This window comes from Eutrigla gurnardus (genome assembly GCF_963514095.1).
Source record: "Eutrigla gurnardus genome assembly, chromosome: 8".
Taxonomy (NCBI): domain Eukaryota; kingdom Metazoa; phylum Chordata; class Actinopteri; order Perciformes; family Triglidae; genus Eutrigla; species Eutrigla gurnardus.
In genome coordinates, this window is record NC_139922.1 from 17,334,696 (window position 1) to 17,346,848 (window position 12,153).

The window sequence follows — 12,153 nt, forward strand, 5'->3', positions numbered from 1 at the left end:
ATCTGGCTCCGTCTGGCTTCCGTGAAGCTGTTAACAAAGTTAGCTTCCATAATTCAAGGGCAATTTAACTGCTAAAATTAAAGTCATCTTAGCAGCTAATTGCATTGGAAGCGTGGTAGCGACGGTAGCAAGGCCAGCCACGCTCTAAAGCTTACCCTAAGACTTCAAACTAGCATGCTGTCTTCACAATGTTTACAGTGATAATCCAGTGAGAAGTTGGGTCATTTTTTCATAGACTTCCATGCAATCGGAATCATTTTTCAACCAGAGGAGTCGCCCCCTGGTGGCCAGTACAAAGAATGGTTCAAGGTTTCATTGGCTTCACTTCACTTGATTTGTAACATATTCAGCATTTTGGCCAACGTGTAAATATAAAGGCTTTCTTATGATGTTTTTCACTTGAACATTTTTTCAAAGACATTATTGCAACCTTTATTAGCAAGAATGGAACTTTCATAGCTTTACCTTTGAGTCTTTGTTCATTGTTCAGTCATAAGTTTATATCTGGCTATACCACTGCAGCCTTTCTTTGACCACATCTTTTGTACAGGTTGAACTTTTCGTGAATCTAGCTTTTGCTTGACTGCTTGCTGGATTCAAGTCTGTGTACCTCAGACTAAGTAATGAGTGAATAGATTGGGTTTGACTCAATGAAATGTAAAATAGACTTAATAATACATCATACTCAGCACAAATATTCCATGTGAACTAAAATGTGTATTTTTAACCACGCACACTAAATTTCACGACTCATCAGCTTAATAATTAGCACATAGCGATTACTGTGTTCATATCTCATGTCATCTAGATCCATCACATGACACACTTTTGTATCCGGAGATGAGAGAGATATGGAGATAGAAAGAGAAAGAAAGGCAGACAGAGGAACAGGGGACGCCAAGAGGGAGAGACACGGGGGATGCAGACGTATAGAAGAGAGGCGGGAGGCTGCCAATATAAATCACATCTCTGTTTCTCTACTCATGTTCACTGTGTGCTTCAGGGCAAAGTAGGAATACTGGCAGTCCGCCTTCCTTCCTTTCCTGGAAGAATTTAACAGAAGTTAACATGTAGAAATTTACATGTTAACTAATTTCAATCAAGTCAACCGTAGAAAAGTGTCAATCCAACATCAACCCAAATGAGCACCAATGTAATGCAACTTTTTCTGGGGCGATTTTGTAAAACAATGCAGCTGCAAAATGAGTAGACAGAGGATTCTTAGTATATTCTGATTCATTGCATTCTCTACACCCTGTACGTCCCAAGAGTGACAGGTCGGGGATATAACCTGCTTCCGGATTAGACCATTCTTATAAACCTGGATGTTCTTTTTTCTCAGTATTTAATGTGAACTCTCTTGTCCGTCATTTGTGCGATCATTTAGATTATGACAACCCGTGTATTGCCAACTTGTTTTGTGTTTGAAAATGCAATCTTTACATCTTATAGGCCAAACATGCAGCTTTAACCTGCAGGAACTAGACAGGAGAGGTCAATATAATTAACGTCACACTGAAGCAGCTATAATATAACCATGTCAGGTTTGTCATGAATAGATGCTAAAAGAGAGAGATGGCCATTCGCACAAATTAGTCCTAATTCCTAACAGAGCAGGATATGGACTATATGAATGTGTGTGGTGGTAATCCTTAATTTTTGAAATAGATCATTTCCAGATAAGTTTAAAATATATATACATGCTGGGCTTTAGAAGACGCTGTAGATTTAAGAAAATCACTCCATTAATCTTCTCGTCACTAATAGAGGAGATGTCGGTGACTCTGTTGTTCATCCTGTGGTCGTGCTCTGGAACAATCAGCACGAACATCCTCGGCCTGGCCCTCATTAATTTTATTAAGACCAATGGGAACACAGGCTAATAGGGGTTGATTCGCCTGCTGCTGGCCGCCTGGCTGATTCACCTACATGCACTCGTTCACACGCGCATCAGCCCTACAGACACCGGCACGCTGACAGAATCACACTGACACACTCTCGTATGAGCACGCACCGCCGTCCACACAGATGTTATTCAGGCATCAACTTGGAGGGTTTTGTCCGAGAGAGTTGGTTAGCAGATACAGACACTGTCAGAGAGGCACTGTCCTCATATTAACTCAAATGTGTCGATGTACAAATAAAAGCCCAGCTGGCAAATACCAAACTTCAGACTACAGCTCAGTGTTTGACCATCAGAGCTGCTCCTCTGCTCCGATGTGGTCAGTTATTACTCACACATCCTCAGGTGATCATGACACATTGAGTCAACCCGGTTGGGTTTGGCCCATCGGAGAGGTGCAGGAATGATGCATTTTTGTAGGCCAAATTATAAAATAGAAGTGTTTATAGGCCGGTAGGTAGACAATGCAAATTTTCAGTATAAAAATGTCATAATCGTAAAGCAAACCATACAATAAAATGTTGTATATGTTGGAAAGCAAAATGTGTGGGAAAGTACAGAGGATTCAAAGAGGGCGTAGGCCATACAGAGGTCAGAGTTCGACATCCTGGTGGCCAAAGAAATAAGCTTTTTCCCTAGATGTGTAGAAGCTGGAATAATCTATTGCTGATTTGGTGAGGATTGTACATAATCCTTCTCGCTCGTTCTTCACCTTCTGGTCCTCCAGAGTGGATCTGCTTGTAGCAGAGGAGACATCCCAGCCTGTCTTCTTCTGGTCTTTACTTACACTTCATTTAAGGTGCTGGGATATTTGTTCAAGCTTTGGAATCTAGTTTATTAACCTTTTTGCAATATAACTTGTTTTGCTGATCAATGTGGATGAATATAAATCCAGTTTTGTTTAAAAGTAGTTCAAGCTACTTCCTGTTTACATCATGTGATTCAGGCTGACATCATCGCAGCTGTTGGTCACTGGCAGAGCATTGTTGGATGCTACAGTACCTGTTGGGTGGGGTGGGGATGACCAGGGTTACACACACACACACACACACACACACACACACACACACACACACACACACACACACACACACACACACACACACACACACACACACACACACACACACGGCATTGAGTGTTATGTCAGCTCGTGTTATCATCAATGAGGGTAGTGACATCCAGTGACCCTGCATCTGCTGTGTGTGTGTGTGTGTGTGTGTGTGTGTGTGTGTGTGTGTAGCTCCCAGCACTTCTCTTTGATCAACTTTAGTACACACACACCCACACACATATACACACATGCATGTATTTATACCAGCGTATTTAAGACTATAAAAGCGCTACAGAAATGCAGGTCCGTACACAGCTGGAACGAGGGGGATTACAGTCACCTGGAAAACACAAAGCAAAGCCGTTATAAACAGAACTGAAATCAGCGTGCAGGAACGATCAGACAGAAAAGAAAAGAAGATAGTACAGTGGCCATCTGTAGAACGTCACAACCCTGTCTCTCTATCTTTGACCTGCCAAATTATGTGCAGCCTCAGGTAACAGGGGGAGTAGAGAGACGACTTTGTTTATGTGACTTAAATTAGATCACTTACTGTGAAACATATTTAGTTTTGGTTGCTGTTCTCAGAACAAGCTGTACTGTTAAGCTGTACAGTTTAAAAAAGTGAAATTGACTTAAGCACCAATAGACTGGAAGTTAAATAAACTGAAAGCAGTAAAATCAACAGCAATAAAACAGACATGAACATTGCCTGGTGGGTCCTCCAGTTCATCAACAGCCGTGCCCTGCTGTTCCCTCCATCTTGAATTGGAGTACTTCTCTCAAATTCTTGTTTTTTCAATGGATTTACTGGAAAAACAACCTGTTTACATCGATATTTAGACCGATAATGTGATAAAAAATTGAATTATTTTAATATCTTTACTAATAGAATGTGTACATAGGCTGTGTATGGAGCAACCTTGGTGTTTCTTTGACAGTACTGACATTATAAGTTGATTTATTGATATGTATTCTTTGCATATTGAGTAGTAAACTTTCCCTCATCATTTTCAGTGAATTTGTGGCTCACGAAGTCACACTAATACATGTTTGTACTTCCATACATCAACATAATGCACTCTCCTGTTATAACTATCTCAACTTCATGCCTAACCTCAACATTTAACTAACATTTTAAGACTAATGGGAAGAAAGTTGACCATTTTAACTAACTGCATTGTAGCTGCATCGTGGAGATTAGACAAACTAACCCTTAATCAGACGGATACAATCACATTCAGATAATTAATTAGGCGTGTGTCATGTGAGGTGGGACCGTGCAGAAAATGCACTTGTTAGTATAACTGCAAAGATTCGCACAACATAATGTGGCGCTTGCAGAGTACAGCCAACTCACCACTGCTGCTACCAGTTGGTAGAGTGGAGAACACAGTATTACATTGACATCATTTTACAGCCTGATGCACAATATAGGAACCACAAAAACAAAATGCAAAACCAGACTTGGAGGATTTATTTCATTCTACCCATAACTATTTTGTATCTCTTTTTGAGTTCACCTATGGGAAACCAGTCATACTGTATTTCAGACGTCCTATTTCATTGTGTGTCATTAAGCATCCATTACACTGATAGTCTCTTCTGTCCGTCCCTTCACTTCTTCTCTCTTTTGCAGTTCCTCAGTCTTCTACATTTTTTCTCCTCTCCTCTTATTTCGGTCTCTCTGCCCTGCTGTGCTTTAGTTACTCTAATCCTTTACTTCAGCTTAGATCTGTACCAATCACCGCCTCCTCTCTAAACTGCCAAACCTCAGTAATGGCTACATGTATTATAATAATAGTGTGTTTAATCTAAAAATAATGTTCTACATTTTGGGAGATGTTTTGAGAAAAGATGACATGTTCATGAAAATATAGTACTCACTCATTGTGAGTGAGTTGTGCATTTATCCAGTCAAGTGTAGGAAGGATTCATGTTGCTTGTTTAAGTGCTGGAGAGTTAAGACCTCTCATCTCTTGTACTCGGTCTCAGAAGTGATAATTGTGGTTTAGCCGGGATAATAGGTTGATCAATAAAGCCATTATGATAGAGGATAAGGCTAAATCTCTTCATATTAACAGCACGACTCAAAGTGTTTTCAACCCAAACCGTACATTTATGGACTCCTGACTGCGCCACAGTTACTGTGTATCCAAAAAAACATCATCTAGGACATTTTATCTGGCCTCTGTACAGGGACCGTGAGCTCTCTTGGCTTCAGCAACCAACATTTCTTGTCCAGCTCCCAAAAGAGGGGATTTGGGAGCTTACAGGATGCCCTGCTCCTCCTTAAAACAATTAAGCTGCTTCGTTTTGTGTGCCTGGGCCCGTGTTGTGCTGGGGTTAGTAAAGACATCTTAAAGCCATGTAGAGTACAAGGGAAAGGAGGACAAACGTAGATGGTGCCAATGAACTTCTCCATGAATATAGAGTATGGTTCATGGAGTTTGACATAGTTGCCTTCAGGTACTTCGTTTAGGTCTATACATTTGGGCATTGTGGGTTGAAGCTGACTGGACTTGTAGTTGGATGAGCGTAATACAAAGACTGTGAGGAATAAACCTTGACAATAACAGTAAAATACGTCACTTTTTTGTATGCTGCTGTGTAGCTTTAATAGATTAATAATATATTAATTTTGAAATTGTTCAAATCAAAGGTATTTATGAAGTGCATCAGTGAAAACTCCTATATTTACATGCTGTTCCAGAGGCTGGAAGTCTCATTCTCTGCCCACAGATTAAACAAGCCTGATTTCCATGGCAACGCTATCCCTACAATACCAGCATCGCGGTTGTATTTCCCAGTCTCTCCCCAGTTGGAACCGAACAAAATATTGTCTGGAGAAGAGGGTTGACAGGGTTCAGGCACCACTTGTTGTCTCTCTCTCTCTTTACACCTCGTGGTCAGCACTCAGCTCCGCTCTACTTCTGCCACGCAGCGCAGCGTGTTACTGCGACACTCTCACACTCGCTTACTATCCAGGAACCCCCTGTGGATGTGAGAAATAACAAGGGATTGGATGGTTTTTATATAACATCATGCCACGTGTATTAAAGCTATGCCGAGGTATGTAACAGTGCAGAGGGCAACGACTATTCATTTTCTGCCTTAACTTATTAATCCTCTTCCCTGCAGGGAAGAGGGGAGTTACATGAGCATAAAACTCAAATGTGGATTGAAGTGCCAAATGAGTTTCTGATGGGTCTCCATTTAGTTTGCTGAATTAGATTATTTTGAAAATATAGTGTATTAAAAACAAATTGTTTTGTAATTTACTTGCTAAGACAATACTTTATACGAACTATTCTATGCTTGCTCAGTTAAAACTAAAATAACGCAGGCTGAGATAACGGCAGTGATTACAACTCTTCCAGCTGCTTCACACTAAAGCCATAATCCAGTCCTTTCACTGGAAAGCTTTGATGCGGAGGCAGGAAACACTTTTCCATTAACAGCATTGCACACATGCACCTGCCCACGGAAAACTTGCGGTGTGCTGGCCTTGCATTATTTTGTCTCCGTGATTCATTGCGTCACAGATTTTCTCTTTCATTTTGGTTTAAGGTTGAAAATAAAATGGTCTTGTCAGTGTATCCTGCATTTGTACTGGTAGATAAAAGTTAGGGGTACAGTGTCATACAGGGAATAGAGAGTTTGTTTGGTGTTCATAGAATTGCTTACTCTTCCGTGTGCATTGTTTCTATCATTGTGTTTGTGTTGGTTAAGTATGTTAGATCATGTGACCGCTCTAATTGTTGTCTCCATTGTCCTGCAGTAATCTCCGTTCTTCAGCTACAACCATGTTGATTATCAGCCTTACTCGCAGGTCACAACCTGAATACAGCAGGCTGAACACACACACACACACACACACACACACACACACACACACACACACACACACACACACACACACACACACACACACACACACACACACACACACACACACACACGCACTGTTTGTCGGCTGTTCACTAAGCAGAGGAGCTGATGTTTCAGACGTAAACAACAGAAGGCTGGAGCAAGAATGTTGAATTAGATGCAGGCAGGTGTGTGTGTTGTGTGTGCTTATCAGTGTTAAACAGCTCGGAGTCGCCAGTTGACCCTAACAGGTCACCCATCAGCCACTATAATGGGACACTGCTCGGTTGACACCCGTCAACAATTACGAGCCAGACAAAGACATGGAAAATAATATTTATATTGTTCATCTGGGTAATTCTGCAGCATGAATGGAGGATAGCAGTAATTTTGCATATTCTTACTGCTGAATATTTTGCAAACCTTCAAGGAAGGTCTGTTGCAACCAAAATCAAATCGCAGACTCACAGTTCGTGTTATAATTATTTGAAGTCAATACTTTATGGTCTCAAAATACATGCAAACCCCAACGACTTTTGACCGCACAGTGGTGCTAGATAGAAAGTTATTACATCACCAAAGTCAGTATGATTCATCCTGCGTGAACCATGACCGCATTAAACAAAATCTCTGCACTAAAGTCGTGGACCAACATCTAACATCTCTAGAGCCGCGGCTCAAGCATGGTTAGAAATACGATGTGTACATAATGGATTACACAACTCAAAGGTTTAAAGCGCAAATTGTTTTTTATACTTTACAGAACTAAATGAGAGTCTGTGGCTGCTTGGAAATGTTGGACTTGACTGCATGCGATTAAATAGTCAGCAGTGGCATTAAATATATATTATGCACTTATTAACAGGTGGCGGTTGTGGTGTTTTTTACAATGGCTGCTGTTTAATCACACATCCTAAAGTTACATTGCCTGGGGCGTCTAATCCCTGTGCTTGCTGACTTTCATAAATGTGTGTACTACCGCAGGTCTCTTGCCCGCTCGTGTGGGTGTGAAGTCTGAGTGTGCGTGTTGCTGTTGTCGTCAGTGTCTTTCAGTGGCCATGAATGTGTCCGTGTGAGTCTTTGTGCACGCTGTCTGTGAGCGCCGTCTGTGTTTGTGTCCTTTAAATCAACAAGAGGAGCGCTTAGCTTAATGGGCCCTATAACCCGCCGACTCGCCAACCTTTCGCATTGAGGGAGAGAGAGGGAAAGAGAGAGATAGAGAGACATGCAAAGATAGAAAGATAGAAATGGAGGGAGTTTGTGTGGGAGAGACAGGGCGAGAAAGGGAGACAAAAATGGTAGGTAGGAGAGTGAAAGGTATTTCTGTGAGAGAGAAAGAAATTGGAGGTGAGAAAGTGAAAGAATGTGTAAGCTCAATGAATGTGGAAATGTCCAAATTCAGGGCCCCATTTCTGTTACCAGACACAGTGTTACCATGGAAACATGCTGATGATGCAACAGGACATACAGTATTACTGAAAATCTTTCTTTGGGCCAGAAATATATTTTTTTGGTGACAGCTTTGATGCTGAAGTGGTCATTGCTTTATTATTTCTGCACTACATTTCCCATAGATCATCTGTCAATCAAACAGGTTGACAGGTGCAGGTACTGTGACATCTCTGTCCGGTTATCCACCATGACGAACTCTGCTCATGCTAACTACCAAGTTCTTCCTTTTATTCCAAAGCACTAATGTGTAATGCACCACTTCCTGTGCAGTGTTTCTGAGGAGGGTCACTTGAATGCATCATAATGTGGTCCGAGCCATAAGGGCTATGATGTCATACGGGTCCTTCACCCACACGCCTCCACAGATAGCCAGTGTTTGCCATGTTCCACCATGCTGCTGCTGGATGAAAACATTGAGCTCTCAAAAGATGTCTAATGAATGTTATCTGTGCTTACAGAATTAAATTCTCTCTTTGAGTTTTTTTCTGCCAATGTTGCAAAAAATCCCACGTTTGGTAACAGCATCCGTGAAAAACTATGACTTTAAGATGAATATCATATGTCAAATTAGAAGACATGACACTTGTTATTGAATCCCAGAAACCTGGACCAAACGTGGGAGATGACAAACATGTACCTACAGCCAGACATTCACTTCACCCACTCATGAGATTCACATTTGTCCTTGCATGTTGATTTCAGATAAATTCACAATTTCTTTCTCTCCTCTCTACTCCCTCTCATATTATTGTTATCAGAAGTGGATTGATGTATTCAGCCCGGCATTCTTGCTGTTATTCCTGCAACAATACTGAGCTTTATTACACACAAGGCAAGGCAAGGCAAAGCAAGGAGATACATACAAAATAATTTCACCTGGAAAACACTTGTTTAATTTGTTTCCAGTATTCCAGTCGACATGACGCAGTGCAAATCTCACAGGCAACTTCTTGGCAGTGCCAAACCATGCTTACGTTTTATGTTCCACTGAATTTGTTTGGGTAGTAGATAACTAAACTTTTCTCTTTTATTTTCTCCCTCTCTCCCTATCCCTCCCCTCTCTATATACAGGAAACAGTAGAATATGCCTTCCTGATCATTTTCACTATAGAGACATTTCTGAAGATTATTGCTTACGGCCTGGTCATGCACCAAAACTCCTACGTCCGAAACGGCTGGAACATGCTGGACTTTGTCATCGTCATTGTGGGGTGAGTTCATAGGTGGCACACACACACACACACACACACACACACACACACACACACACACACACACACACACACACAGAAACAGATTATTTCTTCCACTTGCTTCAGCTTAAACCATAAAACTACTGCTCATACGCTCTTGCTCCCTGACTCACAATCACACATATGAATTGCACAAGCGTCTTCACTCTATATTTATTTTGACCATTTGCGTGGCTTCCCAGCTTATTGTTCTCATCATGTTGAGCAGCAAGATGGCAGTCGTGTTTTGGTGCACGTGCACACACACACGGCCTTGTTTAAAGTGATGGTTTATCAGTAGACCACCTGGCCCTGGTAGGACCTCAATGTAAACTGTGATGGGGTGTGAAAAACTGAAGGTAAATATGCACAGACATAAAGGGCGCACGCATGAAGCATGTATACGAGCACACGCTTGAACACACAGCATGCGTGTCACAGAGACAGGTACAAAGGAGTACAAAGGCTTCGTATTTTTTTCTTTTTTGCTTCCGTGAGTTTGGCTGTTTTTATAATCTCTGACTGCTTTCTTCACCTTTCTCAAGCTTCTGCCTCCATTTCCTAAACTTCTCCTCTACTCCCCCGTTTGCCTCCCTCCTCTCCATCAGGTTGTTCAGTGTAGTTCTGGAGATGATAACCAAAGACGCCGACTCTGGAGGCCAGTCTGGAGGCAAACCAGGGGGGTTTGATGTCAAGGCCCTCCGAGCCTTTCGCGTGCTACGACCCCTCCGCCTTGTCTCCGGAGTTCCTAGTGAGTTTACACAGAGCTGTTTTACATCTTAAGCAATTTTAAGCAAGTCTCAAGTCAAGACTTGGGTCAGAAGCTTTAAGGCTGACATGTCCAGTCTACAGTTTTAAATTATTATTCACGTGAAATTTAACATAAATTAAAGTTGAACTAGGGAACTCCTCATGTTGGTGCCTCCCAATAACAGGCTTTTACAGGTGTGTATAGTGCACAATAAGTCACTATATGGAAACCTTAAATTCCAAATCCAAAGTTCATCTTCAAGCAAGTAACGTTAGCACCAGCTAGCTAACTTTTAGCAGGGTGTTCTTGGCAATAAAGGCAGGGCAGCGTGCCAAAAGAAACTGTCCTGCTGACGTTTTCTATCAATTCGTTCTACGGCTAGCAGCGTAAACTTTGTCCATTTGTTCTCTCACTGTGGCTAACCTAGCTGCTCGCTAGTTAGGCTACATAGTAAGGTGAGTTGGCTAATTAAAAAGGAACGCGTTAGCTTAGTTCATTGCTTCAATTCAGTAATGAAGTTACATAGCTACCCTGGTTGTTGTGTATGATAATTGTATATCATTCAAGTTAATTCAAAAGACAAACGTGGCTTGAATTTAATGAAAACTTCCCCTTTAACTCAACTAATATTTAGCTTTTTCAGTACGGTAGCAGTTTGTTGTGGTGGTTTGAGGACGTTAAGGAGGAATAGGCACAACATAGTTTAACTGGACAAATCATGTTACTGGTTGGAAGAAACCTAAAACAATTATATTTTCATGATTTCTGCCTGTAATCGTTTTACTATGAAACAACATCCACACTAAATGTTTTGAAACATCTGTTTTACTGTGTTACCACTGTAACCAATAAATATTACCTTGAATATTTAAACAGAAATTTGGAGGCTTCCCTTCCTGCGAAGAAAACATCTGCTTAGTCCCTACATTTCTGCCAAATTCCTTCATCACCAAGGAGATGCTGTTTTCGTCACTATTTCTGCCCAGCTCATTTGACCTCGCTCTAACGTGTCTGCATTCTTTGAGTTGCCATAGCGATGCGGTCTCCGGGAGGAAAAGACCTGTGTGAGAGATGAACCGAGTTTCAACGACATTTTCAGTCCTATTCCAGCTGAACATTTGTCTTTGTCGGCTGGAAGGCACAATTTAATTAAGATGTGATATTCCAGCTTGTTGGCTGATGCTACAGAGGCCGGTTTGTTGTTTTCAGTAATATCATGAGGCTTTGAGGGATATCGCTGACGCCATGCCTTTACAACTACTGATACATTTCTTTGTGTATGCTTCTGTTTCCTTTCTTTTTGCATATTTTTCTATTCGTATATCGTTTATCTAAACAATCAAACTGAGAAAATAATCAATCCACAATAAAAAATATTTGTTAGTTGTCGCCATCATTTTCATATCTAATGTCTCATGTGCTTTTCTCATATGGATGACAACTCAAACCTTGGCTTCTGTGTGTGTTCGCAGGTTTACAGGTGGTTTTAAACTCCATTATTAAAGCCATGGTCCCCCTGCTTCACATCGCTCTGCTGGTCCTCTTCGTCATCATCATCTACGCCATCATCGGCCTGGAGCTCTTCATCGGCAAAATGCACGCCACATGCTACCTGATACAAACAGGTAGGGTAGTTTGAAGCAGTTTTATTTTATTTGTAATCATTGGTTTAATTTGGTGTCATTCTGTTCAGCCATGAGACTTTCTTGGTGAATTTCATGCAACTGTATTTTTTAAAATTCCCACATCCATCCTGCAGTTTGAACAGGCGTATACGTACATCTCATCTTCAGAAAGATACTGGATTTAATCCTTGAGGATGAATGGACACATGTGGTTTTAATGTGAATGGTGGCAAGCTACTAAAAACAGGACAGAACAACAGCTGGTG

General features: G+C 41.3%; 1 protein-coding gene across 1 annotated transcript in view; it reads left to right on the forward strand.

Moving 5' to 3' along the window:
• The window catches only part of cacna1db (calcium channel, voltage-dependent, L type, alpha 1D subunit, b), a 56,783-nt gene that overhangs the window by 14,406 nt on the left and 30,224 nt on the right, over nt 1-12,153 (forward strand). Inside the window, exons 4-6 of the mRNA XM_084015876.1 lie at nt 9,351-9,490; nt 10,120-10,262; nt 11,735-11,887. Of these exons, the coding sequence (XP_083872002.1) occupies nt 9,351-9,490; nt 10,120-10,262; nt 11,735-11,887 (436 nt within the window). The remainder of the gene's footprint in view (nt 1-9,350; nt 9,491-10,119; nt 10,263-11,734; nt 11,888-12,153) is intronic.